A 19,173-nucleotide genomic window follows, 5' to 3' on the forward strand; every position below is an offset into this window, starting at 1 on the left:
CCTGCTTTACCAGGGATTTAACTGCAGGTTCCCTTTTCTCCCCACACCCAGTCTCAAGGTTTCAGGAAAATTAAAAGTGGCTTCTTACAAAGAGGCTGGAGAAGGCTGGCCAGTTCTTTGGTATTCTATGTAGAAATGAAAAGGAGAGATTAGAAATAAATACCTGTTTGTTCAACCAGTCCAAGTGATAGTGGATATTTTGTTTTTCATATAAAAAAGATTTAAAATAGCCCTTTTTAAAATGGAAAAAAGTGTAGCATATGAAACGTAATTAGGCATTATATAGTATATAATACATAATTTGTATGTATTACAACTATGTATATATACATATATATTTAAACATAGAAAGCTTTTTCCCCCCGAGGCTCTTTTAAAATAAAAAATATAAAACAGTATATGTTACAGATAATATGTAATTTGCATATTTTATCATGACATCACTATGTGTGTATAGTACACATATATATATAAATGTGAAAAGCTTTTAACTATTCTTTTTTTAAAAATAAAAAAGTATAAAATATAAAACACAGGCATTATAAGAATTATGAAATTTTGAAATGGATGCTATCACTTTCCCTGCTATAACCCTTCACCATCAAAGTCCTTGAAATTGCCAAATGATTCAACATCAGAAATAGCTCACCAATGGAAATGTCATTAAAGAAGATATCCTGTCATCTGCTCAGGGGGGTTAAGAGTTTAGCTCTCAAAAGAAATTTAAAGATTACTAATCCAACCTCATCATTTTATCAAAAAAGAAGTCGAGGCAACGAGAGAGTAAAGGAATTGTTGGGATTTGGGTGATTGGGATCAAAAGTCAAGAATATCATGGCTATAAAGAGGGTGGTAAGGGAATTGGATTATGTATACAGGATTCTGAGCTAGAGACCCAGAAGGAGAGAGTTGAAGAAAGGAGGCACAAGAGGGGGATTTTTGGGGGGATTTTTGTTTTTTAAAGAAGGAACCCTGAAGTTAAAGCTGCCAGGTGGGGCGTGTCAAAAAGACATCTTTCTGAGTTCCAATGTGGCTTTAGACATCTACTAGCTATATGAAAACAAAGCAAGTCACTTAATCCCATTTGCTTCAGTTTCCTTATCTGTAAAATGAGCTGGAGAAGGAAATGGCAAATCATTCTAGCATTTTCTTCCAAGAAAACCTCAAATAGAGTCACAAAGAATTAAACACAATTGAATAACAAGAATAAAAGGCTATGATGCTAGATAAAGGAATAAAATACTTGAAAAAAGAATAAAAACTAGATAAAAGAATAGGAAGCTAGATAAAAGGAAATGAGAGGGAAAGGTCATTTTTTTTTAAAAAAAATAGCTTTTTATTTTCAAAATACATGCAAAAATTGTTTTCGACATTTACCTTTGCAAAACCATGTTTTGCGGTTCTTCCTCCCTCCCTTCACACCCCTTCCCTTAGATAGCAAGCAATCTAATATGTTAAACACATGCAATTCTTCTATACATATTTCTATATGATACTGTGAAAGAAAAACCAGATCAAAAAGAGGGAAATGAAAAAGAAAAAAAGCAAGCAAACAAGAAGAAAAAAAGTGAAAATACTATGTCATGATCCACATTCAGTCCCCAGAGTCCTCTCTCTGGGTGTAGATGGCTCTCTCCATCACAAGTCTATTGGAATTGCCCTAAATCACCTCATTGTTGAAGAGAGCCCCGTCCATCAGAACTGATCATCATATAATCTTGCTGTTGCTGTGTACAATGATCTGGTTCTACTCACTTCATTCAGCATCAGTTCCTGTAAGTCTCTCCAGACCTCTCTGAAATCATCCCGCTGATAGTTTTTTACAGAACAATAATATTCCATAACATTCATATACTATAACTTAATCAGCCATTCCCCAGCTGATGGGCATCCATCCACTTAGTTTCCAGTTTCTTGCCACTACAAAAAAGGACTGCCACAAACATTTTTGCACACGTGGATCCTAGAAAGGTCACTTCTTAAACACTGAATGGAAGAAAGACAATTTTAAAAACTAGAATACTGAACCCAGGAGGATGGGTGTCAGGAACCAAAGGAAGCAGGAACATCCCAGAGAAGCTTCTTCTCCTAATTTTGTAACATATCACAATAAGGAAGCCTTATTGAGTCTCCAAGAACATCTGAAATGGAAATCCAAACCCCACAGTCACTGGTGGTATAAAAACCTGAGGTAGTGCTTAAAAGCCCTTGCATAATCACTTGAACCAAGTTGTGTATTGCTATAATGCATTTAACTACAAACTGGTATTATCCTAAATCTGGAGATGTCAGAAGATGATGTTGCCTTGGTTTCAAGCCTATGCAAAATAAAGTAAGTCTTAGAAAGGACTAAAATCAGGTGATACGCCAAAAATAATAAGGAAACTGAATATATGAACATTAAGTTGATACAAGCTAAATGTGGTCATGGGGTTTTTTCCAGTGTGATTCTTGATATAAATGATACACTGTTGCCACCTGCTGGCCAACCCAGCATTAGCACAAATAACTAGTAAAAATGTTTTTGTGATAAGGAGGGAACAAGCATTTATTAAGCATCAACTAGGTGTCAAAACTCTGCTAAGTGCTTTGCAAACACTACTTTATTGGCTCTTCTCAACAAACCCCGAGAATTAGATGTTATTAGGAGCCTCATTTGACAGAGGAGGAGACTTATTCTACTTCTGAAGCTTGAACCCGAATAGGTCTTCCTGACTAGTTCCAAGGCTCTATCAATTCAATAAACATTAATTAAGCACCTACTTCATGCCAGGCATTGTGCTAAGCACTAGGGATAGAAAAGGGACAAAAGACAGTCTTCAAGGATCTTACTGCCATCTATCTGCAATAAGGGATGGTCTACTCTGGATCAATTTATTTTCCTTTCAAGATAGAAAAATTATCAAGTTTACAGGAAGGAACAAAGAACATAAAAATGAAATATTTCATTTTCATAAGCAGATAGTAATAGGCTCATTGGGATTTATAATCCAAATGAATGGCCATCTGACTATAAAAGATGCTTTTTAATGTATATACCTTTAAAATTTCTATTGATATTCATAGCAGCCTAACATAAAAGGCAAATCATACAATTTAAGGGAACCAGTCTGAATACTTAATATTACTATATTTTTTTAACTTGTTTAACATAATTGGATTACTTGCCATCTAGGGGAAGAGATAGGGAAAAGGAACAGAAAAATTTGTAACACAAGGTTTTGCAAGTGCAAGGGTCAATGTTGAAAAATTATCCATACATGTTTTGAAACTAAAAAACTGTAATAATAAACATTCAAAAATACTTAATGTTATTAGTAATTATAAAATATTAATAAGTCCACTTTCATTTCCTGTTTAAAAGAAAAAATCAAACTATTGACTACTTTTATTTAGTGCAAAATTTTTCTAGCCATTGCAAAAATCCTATTTTTTGAGGGATCAACTTAATGGCATATGCCCTATTACCACACACTACTCTATTGTTTATTGGCTTCAGACTAAAATTTAATTTCCCTTTTTATTAAAATCTCAACTCACAAAAAAGAGGTCCTCTTCTAAATATGAAAAAATGTAATGCTCAAGTTAGAGACAATCATGCCCAGTGGCTGGCGTTCTAGACTTAGAATGAGAATTCCAATTAGGTCTCTGACCCTAGGCTTTGTCCAACAAATCAATCACTTAACCTCTCCACTTTTCAAGGAATAACTATCAAACTTATCTCATTGCTTATCATTTCTAAATAATTACTCCTCAATAAGCACAGTTCAAATGTTCAGAGGACAGTTTCAGATTTGGGCATAAGATAAAGAGAACAAAAATTCCAAAGCTCAAGGCTGTGCTTTTATGGATTTCACTTTACTCCAAGTTAACTGAGAACGCAAATTTTTTGCTTCGTCATTTTAAACCGTTCACTATCTCATCTACCTTTCCAGGCTTGTTAACATAGAATTCTTGCTGGTCTACCTCCAAAAATCCCGTTCTTCAAAGTAATGCTCAAAATTCCATGCCAAGAATGCTCTCCCCCCACTCCAACCACTCATCACCCAACTTAAGTTCCAATTAAAATTCTATCTTCTACAGGGAGCCTTTTCCAACCCCTAATTCCAGGACCTTCCTTTTTAATTACTTCCTACTGATCTTGTGTACTGATCTTGTCTCCCCCATTAGATTGTAAACTCTTTGAAGGCAGAGACTATCGTTTGCCTCCTGGGTATTCCTGGCACTTCTACATTGAGGAAGTAGGGGCACCAGTGTCCCTTCTATCTGGAATTCACATAACAGGTTTTTTTTTTTTTTTTTTTAGCATTCCCTTCATACCAGAAGTCTGAATTTTTCTTTTTCTTTTATGGATGTTTACAGTACCTTATTGAAAAATCTGGGTTACCATTCTGGAGAGCAATTTGGAACTATGCCCAAAGAGTTATCAAACTGTGCATCCCCTTTGACCCAGCAGTGCCCCTACTTCCAGAGAGATCTTAAAGGAGGAAAAGGGACCTGCCCTTTCCAAAAGATCTGTAGCAGCCCTCTTTGTAGTGGCTAGAAACAGGAAACTGAGTGGATGCCCATCAGCTGGAGAATGGCTGAATAAATTATGGTATATGAATGCTTTGGAATACTATTGTTCTATAGGAAATGATCAGGAGAATGATTTTAGAGAGGCCTGGAGAGAGTTACATGAACTGATGCTGAGTGAAATGAGCAGGACCAGGGGATCACTGTACATGGGAACAAGACTAAATACAATGATCAATTCTGATGGATGTGGGTCTCTTCAACAATGAGATGACTCAAACCAGTTTGAATTGTTCAGTGATGAAAAGAGCCATTACAACCAGAGAGAGGCCTGTGAGAACTGAGTATGGAACACAACATAGCATTTTCACTCTTTGTTGTTGTTTGCTTGCATTTTTCTTACTTTTTTCTCTTTTTGATTTGATTTTTCTTGTGCAGCTTGATAACTGTATAAATATGTATGCATATATTGGATTTAACATATTTTTACCATGTTTAACATATATTGGATTACTTGCTATCTAGGGGAGAGGGTGGGGGAAGGAGGGGAAATTGGAACACAAGATTTTGTAAGGGTTAATGTTGAAAAATTATCCATACATATCTTGTGAAAATCAAAAAGCTTTAATAAAAAATTTTTAATTTAAAAAAGAATTTAGAGAAATAAAATTTTCCCTATGTAAAAAAACCCCCAAAATGGGTAAAGTATTTGGTTATAGTCCTTGTGACTGCTGACCTTTACATATTGTCTATGTGGTTGATACAAAACTTTCCCCAAAATTCAATTTTTCATGCCGACATATCAAAATCTGCATGGGGAAAGTCACAGTGTGGAAAACATAACTGTAAATGTTTAATTGATTAAATGACATCAGATTTAAGAAGCCTTTCCTGATTTCTCCAAGCTATTAATGCCTTTCCCCACTACCTTCCTCATAATCTCCACCAACACAAACACACACAAATTCCTTTGTTTTTTTTTTTTTCACAGAACCTGAGATATAGGGATCTTCTGGTAAAGAACTCTTGACCAAGGCAGATCAGCATTTGCTCTGCAACTGTGAAAAATGCTTATATCACTAAAAAAAAAATTAAGTGATTTATCTAGATTACATATAGCCTGTTTCAGGCGAGTTTGAAATCAAGTCTTCCTCACTGACATGATATTTAGGTCCATTACTATCATGCCTCATATCCTATATTTTCTTACATGTGTTCATGTTGTTTTCCTGATAGAATATAAACTCCTTGAAGGGAGGGATCAAATTTTTTGCCATTGTATCTCTAAAGCTTGAAACAATGCCTGGCACACTTACAGGTGCATAATAAATGCTTGTGGGCAATTCCAATAGAGATGTAAAGAGCCATCTACATCCAGAGACAGAACTATGGAGACTGAATATAGATCAAAGCATAGCATTTTTACCTTTTTTTTTTTATTGGTGTTTGCTTGTTGTTTTTTTTCCTCTCTTGACCTGATTTTTCTTATGTAACATGACAAATATGGAAATACATTTAGAAGAATTGCACATTTTTAATCTACATTGGATTGCTTGCTGTCTAGGAGAGGGGAAAGAAGAGGAGAGAAAGAGAAAAATTCGAAATACAAGGTTTTGCAAAGGTGAATATTGAAAACTCTTTGCATGTATTTGGAAAAATAAAATACTATTAATAAATAAATACTTGTAGATTGATATTAATTATATGCTTATACTTCAAACTTTTGGAATGTTATTATTTTGGGCCACAGGGAGGATAGGGGATGGAAGAGAACAGTCAAGGTGGATTACTTTTGTTTGTTTGTTTGTTTGAGGCAAAGGCAAGTAATTTGCCCAAAGTCATATAGCTAGTCTAAGGCTGGATTTGAGCTCAGGTCATCCTAACTCCAAGCCTAATGCTTTCTATTCATTTTACCATTCAGCTGATTAATGTTATAAAACACAAGAGAATACTTACCAGGAAGTTATGAAGATAAGATTTAGTACACACCTCTATAAACTTAAAATTAATTCTTTTAGGCAGAACTAAGTAAAAGATTTCTTAAATTTTACTTACATTTACTTAACATGATTCTATGCAATAAAATAAATTTAAAACACATTAATTCTTGGTTTTTCTTCCTTAATCTTGGTTTAAAGCAATTTGCCATTTACATTTGTATTTGGCTTCAACGTAAATTATATTATATTTCTTAAAAATTACCTTCTCTTCAAATCCAACCTCAGACACATTAAGACTTCCTAACTATATGACCCTGGGCAAGTCCCTTAACCCTAATTGCCTCAGGGGGGAAAAAATCTTCATTTGGTTTAATATAGGCAAATCTCCTTTTATTGCACCTATCTTATGATTTACACATACTATGTTTTTTACAAATCAAATGACTGTGATAATGCATTGTTGAGCAAGTCTACAGGTGCCATTTTTCCACCAGCATGTGTTATTTTGGTAATTCTCAAAATATTTCCAATGTTTATTATATTGGTGACCTGTGATCAATGATCTTTGTTTTGAGGTCATGAACCACACCCCTCTAAGACAGCAAACTTAATAAATGTGGGTGCTGTGACTATTCTGACTAGCTGTTCCCCCATCTCTCCCCCTCCTCTTGGGCCTCCTTATTCTCTGAGATACAACAATACTGAAGAATATTACCGTGTTTCCCCGATAATAAGACACTGTCTTATTTATTTATTTTTTTGGACAGAAAAACCCCAGAGGACTTATTTTCAGGGGAGGGCTTATTTTAATGAACATTGACAGCAATTTTAATAAACAGGCAAATGTGAACAAAAAAAAGTACCTTTATTCAATAATGATCATGTCATCTTCTTCAACAACATCGTCATAAGTGTCCATACCCTGAATTCTGTCCTGGATGTCTTGCGCCTCTATTTCCTTCAGAAGAAGTGGACCCAATCTGTCATGTCCAGCAATATAGCTCTCTTTAAATGAACATGTCTTGTCCAGGTAACCTGCTCGTAGTGCCTTGGCGACACAACTGTCAGTAATTTTATCCCATGACTTCTTCACCCAAGTCACGACTTCTTGCAGACAGGGCTTCACAAAGTTTCCATGCTGATTTCTTTCCATTCTATTTTCAATGTAGTCATTGACTTCCATGCGCAAATGGTCCTTGAATGGCTTGTTTATTGCAATATCAAGGGTGTGGAGATAGGCAGTCATTCCTGCAGGAATCATTACTTGATCTATTTTTCTCTCTGCAAGGAAGTTCTTCATTTCTTTAGCGCGGTGAGTGCTGGCTGAATCCCAGATTATCAGACCTCTTTGGTTACCTCGCATAACAAGTGGCAGCATTAAATCAACCCACTTTCTTATAACAGCTTGTGTACACCAGGCTTTTTCGGTTTCAAGAACGTAAATGCCTGATACACGTTCAATCTTATCTTTCTTGCCCTTACTGATGATTAGAGGTGTGGCTTTCTTTCCATCCAAACGAATTGCCAAAACACAGGTGACCCGTGCACTTTCATAGCCAGTGGTGGGAATGTAGATTGACTTTGCACCCCTGTGATGAACTGTTGTTTGAGATCCTTGTCCCATAAACACTGCAGTTTCATCCATAGCAATCATATTGCAGGTTTGGTACTTGGAAATGTCGATCCTATCAATAAAGGACTTGAATGCAAGTGCACGTTTAATAACTTCAGCATCTTCCAGCTTAAACAGTGTTGTTGATCTTCTTAGGGACAGTTCATACCGTTGAAGGAAACCGTCCAACCAATGTTGTGATGCTTTGAATCCTTCTGAGACCATTTCAAACTCTGGTGCCATTGAAAGGGCAAATGCTTGAATATCAGCCCTGCGCACAACCAAGGCCTTTGCTCTCCTGTCAGCAATCCATTCACCAATGAGGATCTCCAAGTCAGGATATAAGGGTTGCCTACCTGATCCAGACTTGCGCTTTTTCCCTTTTCCCTCATCCACCTGTTGATTGAGGTTATTATAATCTGCTCTCCATTTTCTGACCATTCGAAGATCCAAAAGTTTTTCTTTACAGAAAACTGCAAGATTCTTGCCATGTGACTCCTCTACAATTGCTTTCTTGTACTCAACAGTATAGCTCTTCCTTTTTGTACTCATGTCTGGGGGTCAAAACAGACAGAATAATAAAATTATGACCATCAGTCCTTCTTTTCACTCCATCATGCCCCTCAATAATGTTTTAACCCCATCATGCTCCCTGAGTGCTCCTTCTATCCTCCATGACGCCCCCTGAGTTCTTCTTTTATCCTCCATCATGCCCCCTGAGTTCTTCTTTTATCCTCCATCATGCCCCCTCACTCCCGCTTAGAGGGTACCATAATATAGCGTGTAGCGCAGAGGATCACCTTCACTATAGTAGCAATCTCAATAGGGCTTATTTTCGGGAGAGGGCTTATTTTAGAGGAATCTTACACAGTAAGGGGAAGGCTTATTTTTGGGATGGGTCTTATTATCGGGGAAACACGGTACATACTTACTTGACAAAGTAGCAGGCAGGAATTGAGAGAACTGACAACCATTTTCAAAATTCTACTGCGGATAAAATTACTATCAAAGAATATCACACAGTGAAATCTATGCTACGTAAAATCTTTCATGAAAGAAGGAAAGGGGAATTGACACTGCATACTGATTGTTAATTGCCATAGCCGTCCCAATCTTCAGTCTTCACCACCCTGATCAGTAGCAGCTATCACCGTTGAGGCAGACCCTCCACCAGAAAACTCACTGAAGGCTCAGATGATGGTTAGCATTTTTAGCAATAAAGTATTTTTAAAATTTATGTAATTTAATTAAGGTATACACTTTTTTGGGTATAATATTACTATACACCTAAAAGAATGTAAACATAATTTTTATAGGTATTAGGAAGTAAAAAATTTGTATGACTTGATTTATCACAATAGTCAAAACTATCAATATCTCTAAGGTAGTGTCTATATTATTAGATTTAGTTTACAGTCTCAAGTCATATCAGCTGAGTGGGAGGAAGACTTGTAGTTCTAAAAAATTACTCACACCAGTAATAGGTTAAATAAGGAACACTATATGTATGTGTATGTATGTATATATACATACACATACATACATAAGATAAGATAGGGCATAGAAGTATGTATAGATTTATGGCAGTGGGACAAAATGTGTAGATTAATGGGCAAGGGATAAAGAGGGAAGCAAAGGGTAAGGGGGAGAAGATAAGAGATGGATCCAATTTTTTCACTTCATGTTGAGGTATACTTAAGCTAAATATTAAAAAAAAATTTAAAGGTTTATCACAATTATTCTGTTTCCTGAACATGTTTCACAAATTAAATGATTATGAAAACAAGCACAGACAGTATTTTAAATTGTCACACATTTATTTTTTCTTGATAAAATACATGAAAATGAAATTGCTTCCATTCCAATAAAAGGATGACAGTTTTATTTTTAAAGGAACAGATATTTGAAACATTTTAAATTCATTTTAAATGGAATTGCATAACTCTGTCATGCAATAATACAATGTGTTTATTACTGGTATTGGTATAGTCTATTTTCTGTACATTACCTGTCTTCTGAAAACTCTTATGAGGGCTTTTTTTTTTTAATTATGCAAATTTTGTAATCCAATTTTTTTTAATGCTTCCAGCTTATATTTTATCTACCTGACAAAACAGTGGGCACACAACAGAGACAAGTCAGTAACAGGAAAAAAGAAGCTGTATGAACATCAGCCTAAGTGTGCAAGGTGTGTCACAGACACATACCGAGTAAAGCACAATGAACTGGCTTCTCCAAGCCCTGAAAAATCATGAGCTTGGCTTTTCCCGTACTTAAAAAGATTCAATGTTGGGAGAAGTGGGTTGGAGAGGAAGATTCATAATCTCACCATAATTTCCCCCTTAAATCCAATAGATTTATATCACAGAATAATCATTTACTGATTTTGGTATGAAGAATTTTAAACTCAATGTCATAAGAAAATACTATACAGCTACATTTGCAACTTGAAACATACAAAGACGCAATGACTAAACTAGATGGGTTTTCTGTACTCTTCACACAGTTTATATTTTAATCTAAATTACTACCAAAAATGACATTCAATCTTCAGTTTCAACATCAAAAATTTGCCTAAGAAAGGCTTTACTGAAATTGTACCATCCCAAGACTATTATTTTTTCCTTTTACCTTGTTTGAAGTTTTGCTTCCAAAAGTATGAATAAGAAAGGACATGAACTCATATATTTCATTATCCTTTTTTTTCCTTTGCGACTGTTTGTACTATACCTAGAAAACTAAGGGCTTTCCCCTTTTACTGTTCAATGTGCTTTCACCAGATATTGAAATTAGCTGGTTTTTAGTGATGCTGGAATATGTTTAAAGTTCACATTCATTTATCTTAAATTTCGGATTTTAAGCATTAATTTCTCAACCTTGATGCCTCATAAGATGAAGCTGTTAACAGGCTAGAAAATTTCCATGTTTCTAGGGTTCTCTCATGAATGCCCCAAAATACTGACATTCCAAGCTTAGCTAAAGAATACAGGGAAACAACAACAGTAAGGTCTCCCACACATGGGACTAACAAGACTGAACACTTTGACAGTTTCATACATTAATCCTAACACCCGTGAAATAGGCATTTGTCTGATCCTTTTAAAGACAAAACAGAAGATCAGAGCAAAAAATAAAAATTTGGACAATTATAAATCAGAAAGTTCTCAGTGTCTTTGTAAGGCAGGAAAAATAAACATTCTCCGAATACTGACAAAATCCATAACAATTAGACACAATCTACCTGATTTAAAAAAAAAAAAAATACCGTTACATCACAACCAACATCTCTGAAAAGTACAGCATTTTCTGAAATCCGTTTGGATCCACAGCTGCTGCATTTGAGCTAGCAGATGGTAAATGCAAGACAAGGAACCCACTATATTTAAGGTCTGGAAAGTGACAGGGGAGAGATTTCTAAAGATGATTCATAAAGGACATCTGTGTATTGTATTTGTGTAGTAATGTGATAATGCTTATTATCAGAGTGGCAGAATGGATAGTGAGAAAGCCTTAGAGTTAGGCAGATTGGGGTTCAAGCCTGGACAGTAATACGTATTGTCTATGGCCATGGGCCCTCAAAGGCTCTAAGTCACAGATGAGCTGCTAGCCTGAGGCTTCCTATACCAGGGAATTATAGGCCAAAAACCTACATAATTTGGAGGATTCAAAATTCATGACTGAATTGATTCACGCTGATCCCTGTGAAGTAGGTTGATATTGCATACCTATGTTGAAGAAGACAAAATGAAGTCCCAAATTATTTCACTGATTTTGTGGGGGGTGGAAGGCTGTCTTTCTTTGCTAGCCTTTGTGTCTATTATCACACCACCACCAGACTTAGAACACTGTGTTAGGCCCATGGAAGGTGCTTTAACAAAAATCTGCTAAACAAAGGAACAAATGCATGCATGCATGTATGTATGAATAAATGAAGGCTGGGGTCAGTCCCCACACCACCACCACTTGACCTCTGGGATTCAGGTTTTGGGTTTTTTTCTGTAAAATGGTGTTAGTAGTGCTTTTCCACTTCCTAAAACAGAGAGATAGCATGAGGATTAAGGAAAGATCATACATATATACATATTTTGCATTTTAGCCAACCAATTTTTTTTTAAACTGTCCAAACAAATCAGAATGAACTTCTTTAAATTAGTGTTCTTTGATGTGAGGTTTCTCAGGGGCAAGACTAGGATGTCTAACACACCTACCATAAAATCTTCATTCTTACTTCCCCTGGCTCTATGCCCAACAAACATATAAGACAGATATACCTAATGTTCACTATTTAACTATCTACTTCCTATTCAGTGACCTACATCAATGTTAGAAGGAAGAAATGAAGAAATAAAAGTTAAAAAAAAAACCAGGAAAATTATATTCTTAAAGGGAAGCATAATTACATTTTAATTTAAATATTAATTATTTTAAAAATAAATTATAAATATATTTGTGGTCAGTTGTGGCCCACAGCCTAACTTGAGTAAAAGAATAAAATTAAAGATTAAATTACTTTAATATCCTAAACAGCCATTCTCTGCCCCCCCCCCCCCCATAACCACTACCCAGCAAGACACACTCAGCTATGGTTCTCTATCAACCTTGAACTCAGAAAGCTCAGTGGACCCGTGTCTTCAAATTTCAATCAGCATTCAGAAAAACTTCATTCCCTTAAAATTAAATACTTTCTCTGAAAAATCATCTCGGTCAGTACTATTTGGAATAGTTTTTTCAACTGACTCCTTACTGAAAGGTAGGTTAAGTGTCACAATACACTCAAGAAACAATGCAATAAAGAAGCTTAAACAAATTATTATTTTCTTATATTTCAATTTTAATCACAAGTCACTACAAAAAAGTCTGTTTTAGAACAATATTCTTTTGTTGTTTTAGAATTCTGTGCATTTTAAGGTATTTTTAAAATAGAAGAAATAAGTTAACTAGACTATCCTTTGGCATTCTAATAAGAAGTCTACAAGACTTGTCAGAGCAGCAAAATGAATTGACAATGTTAATGTCTTAGTCTTGGAAAGAGCACTATTAGAAATAAGAGTCACATTAAACTTATGAATGGGAAGGTAATATCATGGGTTTTAGAGATGGTCATGAAAAACAATATAGTTTCAAAATGTTGGGATAGTTGACTAAAATAAATGGCAAACTGAAAAACTTTTTTTTAAATTATCTTTGTTGTATGGATACTGGACTATTTTGAGACTGAGGGAAGATGGCCCACATTTATTATGCTTAAATCTTTATAATTCATATCACCGTGTTTTAGGATTGGAAGCTTTAAAAAAGTAATTTTAAGACCATATTCATGACTAATAAAAGTTATGCTTTAGTAACCAATTCTGATATTTTATACTTAGCATCTTCATGTTAACAATTGCTTGTTTGCTATATAACGAAAACTATGGAATATTCTTTGTAGGATATGATTTATGTAAGATATTAACCAAATAGTGAGGTTCTGGAATAACCCTTAGAACAGAATTGATCTATTTCAAAGTCTATATGATAATTTTAGAAGTTCTACTTTCTGGAATAATTTAAATGACCAATTATAAAAATTCCTGAATTCGGTTTGACTATTTTAGCTGAATTCTAAAGAATTATCTAGTTAATTAATGGAAAGCTTGCATTTTAATAAGTCACTTCATTGCTATATTCTTATCAAGGGCAATGGTGATTTCAAATTAATTTTGCCACTTTGAAAATAAAATAAAATTTGGTTTTTAAAATTTTGGATGACAGGGTGAACAATTCAGTAATACTGAAAGGGAGTTAGGGGGTTGGAATTGTAAATAAAAATGATTATATACTCTCCCCCCTCCTTGTTTTCAAAACCAATGATGCTATTGTGAAGGAAAGCTACTCTACTAGGATGGTGTCCACATTTTCTTGTGTGAGGTCAGACTCTAAAGTACATGAGGAATCTAAGCGCTCTTGAGACAAACTAGAACTTTTCAGAGGACTCTCAGACCAGCTGTCACAATATGGCTGAAATCTCTGGGCCACTGGATTCCCAAAACCTGGACATCGGTTATATTTATAAGATTTACCTTTATGTGTATACATGTGTTCCAGCAATTGGCTCTTCCGGAGAAACTTATGACCACAGATAGTACAGTTGATTTTTCTTTTTCTGGAGAAAGAAAAGTTACAGTTTAACTCCACTGGTTCTGTATCTTTGGAGATCAGAGACAGCTGACTGATCTGCAACGGTTCCATGCTGCCACGATTTGGGTGGTCAGGCTGCTGCTCATTTTCTTTGACAAGAAAGGTATTGAGCCGGTGGCACTCGCCAAGAGCCTCGTTGCTTTCACCGATTGGATGGACTTCCCCAAGGTCATTACTCTCCAAGATGGAAGCTGGAACTCCGAACGGAAGGGACCCAGACACATGAGTGTGGAGATGTTCTCGCAAGTTACCCCGCGAGTCAAAGCGTTCCCCACAGTAATGGCACAAGTGTATTTTGACACCACTCTCAGTGAAAGTTGGGCCTGTCACCTCTGAAGAAGGAGAGGGGTGGCTCTGAGACACAACGGATTCAGGGTCACACCTTTCTTGTTTGATAGATACTGGAGGCTTCTGAAGCTCCTCCATCGACTGAGAAGAAGCATGGGATATCTGCTGGTCTGGAGTGCCATCATCCAGCCCAATAGCAAGGGAGAGCTGTAACTGGGGGTGGTCACCTTGGGCAATACTTCTGTTTCCGTTGCTATTAGAAGGGTTCTCTTTCATCTCCAGGCCTTCCTTGGCTGTGGTTTTTTGTGTGGTTGAGATCTGAATCCCATACAGATTTGAAGACTGGACAGTCTCTGGAGAAAAGACTTGGTTCATTTCTGTGGCAATGTGAGAAAGATAATCTGCATGAAGAAATCGAATTCCTTCTTCCAAACGGCCATGATCCACAGTTTGCTTTGGCCCTTTCCCAGTATACATAATGTGCAACAAATAACTGAATATATCAGGTTGGATATCAGTCGGCTGTATTTTTATGCATTCACTGTTTAAAAAAATTAAATTAAATGTGTCAAAGAAGACAATTGTTCTGTCCCATGTTTAACATAGTTATTTTGATAAAGTGACAATGTTAAGCTAAAGATACTTCTTTACAATCATATCAAACTTGGGGCTCTGACTGAATAGAGTAATCTGAATTTATGCTTATCACTTTCAGATTTCACTGACAATTCTTCATTTACTCAGTGAAACTGTCACATTTCAGTTCTTAAAAACTCAAAATTGAAGGTAGGATATACAGATGAAAAATTTTGGTAATTATTATGCTGGAGTTACTTCTATCTTTAAATGATCTGTGAGACATATATATACATATATATATATAGATGTATGTGTATACATATGCATACACATACATATATATGTGTAGATAGACATACATACACATGTATGTTGTATATATGTGTGGTGTAAACATACACACATCCCTAATCTGTTTTGTCAGACTTAATGATTACACTGGTACAGATTATTTTCAGGGAATAAATTCTTTACCAACAAAGATCCAGAAACTGCTCTATAACTATAGTTTTGGGGCACTGACAGATTAAGTGACTTATGTAGGATCACATAGCCAGCATATATCAAAGGTTTAGATCCATGTTTTCTGATTCCAAGGATTAGCCCTATTCATTATCTAAATCAACATCCCACTAAGATAAATAAGTTGCTGAACAAATATATTACAGTTGTAATAACTAACCAAAAAGCACTTTCAAATCCTCCATAAAACACAATCTTTGTTGATGAATTTAACATTCAAGTAATAGAAACTAGTGGAGACCTAAAAACTGAGGGGAGCTGTCCACTCCCATCCCCAACTGAAATGTTAACAATAAAAGGAAATGGATTGTAGCTGGCCAAAGTGATGTTAGTAGTAGCCTGACTTTTGGTATTCATGAGTTCCCATTACTTCTTGAGGTGATTTTCCTAAAATAGCATGCTGTTATACAGTGCATATGAATACCTATCAGGCTCCTGGGTACCTGGTCTCTGAAAATTCCAAACCAATCCATGGAGCCCATTCTATCTTGACAACATGGTCTGCTGGAAGTGTTTTTATGACAGTTATAAGAGTTGCTTTATGCCATGGAGCAACTGATTTTATTGATGTGGGTACTACCTCAATTAGTATAGCTTACTGACCCATTTATTTTATTCTATGAGAATCTATATCTTCCCATACAATCCTTCATAGAAGATCAACTTAATATATAGTCTCTTTTTTAACATTTTGTAGGTACTAATACAGAGTCAAGCTATCCATCCATGATCTCTATCTATCTTTTTCCTGTTCTAATATAAGCTATTAAAACTTAAAGCTGAACTAAAACATAAAGCACCCTGGATATGGAAATGTTCATTTCATTTGGTATTTGAAATCAGAATAAAAATTAATTTGAAAAAAAGAATGAGCATATCTATGGACTTTAATTAAGGGTAGGTTTTTTCCAATCATCAAAGGTAAATCCAATGAGATAGAGTATGATTTTATGATGAAGGACAAAAAAACCTAGTGAAAATAAAAATCCCTCTTAGGAGGCTAATCTGAAGGTCTTTCTAAAGTAAAAAAGGTATTCTATGCTAGACACTAAAAAATCAGCCAATAATAAGGACTCAGTGTACAATTGGGAAAGAAGAGCATTGGATTCAGACCCAAATGAGCTGGCTTAAAATGTTGACTCTGCCTTTTATTACCTATGTGATCTTGAGCAAGCCAATTACCCTTCTGTGAATTTATGAAATGACTTCTGTGGTCCCTTCTAGCCTCAATCTATGGACATATGGTTTATTGCCTAGAAACATTGATACTGTAATGTTAATTCTCAATTTCACACAGGGAAATTTTTTTACAGGGATGAATTTAAATTGACATCTAAATGATTTATCCAAGGTGACATAGCCAGTTTGTCAAAAACTTAGATCCTGACTTTCAATACTGGATTTTATAAGAACTTTTCTCCTTCCTCCATCTTTCAACGTATGTTAAAATCAAATCCATCTCCTTTGCAGGAATGTGGATATAGATGTATACTTGTTTGTGTGTGTATGTATACATATATTTGTGGTTGTTCAGACATTTCAGTCACATGTGACTCTATGTGGGGTTTTCTTGGCAAATACAATGGAGTGGCTTGCCCAGGTTCACATAGAGGTTGGAGTCAGACTTCAACTCAGGCCTTCCTGATGCCAAAACCAGTATTCTATCCACTGCACCATCTAGTGTGTGTGTGTGTGTGTGTGTGTGTGTGTGTGTGTGTGTGTGTGTATGTGTGTGTGTGTGAAAACCTCTGTGAAGTAAAACTTAAGAGTTATATGATTTTCTTTATTTCTTTGGGAATCATCCTTCACATTTTACTGAGAAAACATATATCTCCTATAAAGATGTATACCTAACAGAGATGTTGGAAGAAGCAAAGAACATATATAAAGGACTTTAAGCTCCTTTTGAAATTTTTCATCTGAATTCAAGGTAGAACCATATTACATGACAATTACTAATGCAGAACTCAAAAGGCATGTCTATATTAGACTAAACAGAAGAGAAAAGGAATCAAGTTTTTGATACTGATATAACAAAAAGATGGTTCCTTAAAAAGATAATATAATTTTACTAAGGCAGTCCAACATCAAGATGCACATTAAAAGGCATAGCATTATGAAAGAATTCTAATAATTTCTAGTAATAAAAAGTGTTCTGATTTGCAAAAATCTATTCATAGCTGCAGAGTATGTATGGTAATACATGCTCTCTTCTTTATATAGAGGTGGTAGACTAAAGGTAGAAAATATGGCACAAATCACAGATGCATTTGCCATGATGTGTTATTATCCTTTAAGGAAAAGTCCTATAGGGAGATACAGGGTTTAAAGGAAGTGATAGCTATGTTTTTTTTTTTTAATCAGTGAATCAATAAATACATAAATGCTTGTATCCTTACCTAGTTTGATGAATAAATATCATTTTGAAATAATTAGAAAAAGCAGCAAGCACGGCCCGATGAGCTTTGAAGTAAACATCTCCAATGGCAACAGTGCAATCACAGAGAAAACCAAACTCCCGCTGCATATTCAACTGCTGCAGAAGGACAAGGCTATGGCTAGCAGTATCCATGGTGGCTCTGAGAGACGAAAAGGATGACATATAGATGTATGCTTAACAAAGTTAGTCACTATAGTTTCATGCAACTCACTTTATTTCCTCTGTAGAAATTACAAGGAACAGAGCAAAATTTAAACACCTTTCTCTTCAATACTACAGATCTTCAAAATTATACATTATGTATGTATACATAACACAATACCTGCCCTACACTATACAATAATTGCCCTAACTGGGTTAACTTTTTCCCAGTACAAACTTTTTTGAAATGTTCATACTGACATAAAATTCAAGTTCCCTTACCTAGAATTACATTTTCAAAAAAGGAAGATCTAAAATATTAATCTTTTCACTCTCCCTTCCCTACCTAATCCTTCTTCCATCCTCTAAAAATAGCCCCTTTTCTATCTCATCTCACCCCATCATCTCATTAAATATATTTATTAAACATTAATTTCATATGGCACGATGAAAAATGCATAATCAGTGCTATGGAGATCAGACTGATCCCTGCTCTTTAAAAGGCTCAAGCCAAGATGTGGTTACTGTTACCATTTAATTAAAACAATACCTATTTTATTTAAAGTAAATTAAGGAATCATTCATTTAATAAGCATTTATTAAGTACCAATATGTACCAAGCAGATTTTTAAAAATGAAATATTTCCTTTCCCTCAAAGAGCTTATATTATATTTGGAGATGGGGGAAGGGATTGCACACAACTTGAAAAGTTAAAAAAATGTATATATTTGTATGTATATACATATATATATATATATTTATAGACACATACACACATATATAATGTATGTGTATATATACACACTATATAAATACATAAAATCCAAAATAATTTTTGAGGGAACAGATTAGTAGTAATTAGAGGTTTCAAGACAGGTTTCCAGTAAAAGGTTGGAAAGAATATATTTTCAGACATGAAGAATAGGAGTACAAAGGAATGCAGAAGGAGATATAG

At 35.1% G+C, this 19,173-nt stretch overlaps 1 protein-coding gene across 2 annotated transcripts; it reads right to left on the bottom strand.

The window, feature by feature from the left end:
* Window positions 1-7,238: 7,238 nt before the first annotated feature.
* ZBTB25 (zinc finger and BTB domain containing 25) lies at window positions 7,239-18,750 on the bottom strand. 2 transcript variants are annotated; one of them, XM_051977811.1, is made up of 3 exons: window positions 18,036-18,743; window positions 14,130-15,076; window positions 7,239-8,621 (listed from the first exon to the last, which is right to left on the bottom strand). In XM_051977811.1, exons 1-3 carry the CDS (start codon window positions 18,236-18,238, stop codon window positions 7,321-7,323), a joined length of 2,451 nt encoding a protein of 816 aa, XP_051833771.1. In that variant the 5' UTR covers window positions 18,239-18,743; the 3' UTR covers window positions 7,239-7,320. The 2 variants fall into 2 exon arrangements, with proteins under 2 accessions (XP_051833771.1, XP_051833772.1); XM_051977812.1 differs by lacking the exon at window positions 7,239-8,621 and adding an exon at window positions 9,861-12,097 and having other exon boundaries at window positions 18,036-18,750.
* Window positions 18,751-19,173: the final 423 nt, after the last annotated feature.

Source organism: Antechinus flavipes, chromosome 2, assembly GCF_016432865.1.
Source record: "Antechinus flavipes isolate AdamAnt ecotype Samford, QLD, Australia chromosome 2, AdamAnt_v2, whole genome shotgun sequence".
Classification (NCBI taxonomy): Eukaryota; Metazoa; Chordata; class Mammalia; order Dasyuromorphia; family Dasyuridae; genus Antechinus; species Antechinus flavipes.

Coding starts and splice junctions, on each gene's coding strand:
- ZBTB25 (XM_051977811.1), bottom strand. CDS start 18,238: ATGTCATCCTTTTCGTCTCTCAGAGCCACCATGGATACTGCTAGCCAT. Junction 15,077..18,035: donor ATATTTATTCATCAAACTAG/GTAAGGATACAA, acceptor TTTTTTAAACAG/TGAATGCATAAAAATACAGC. Junction 8,622..14,129: donor ACACATGTATACACATAAAG/GTAAATCTTATA, acceptor TTTGACCCCCAG/ACATGAGTACAAAAAGGAAG.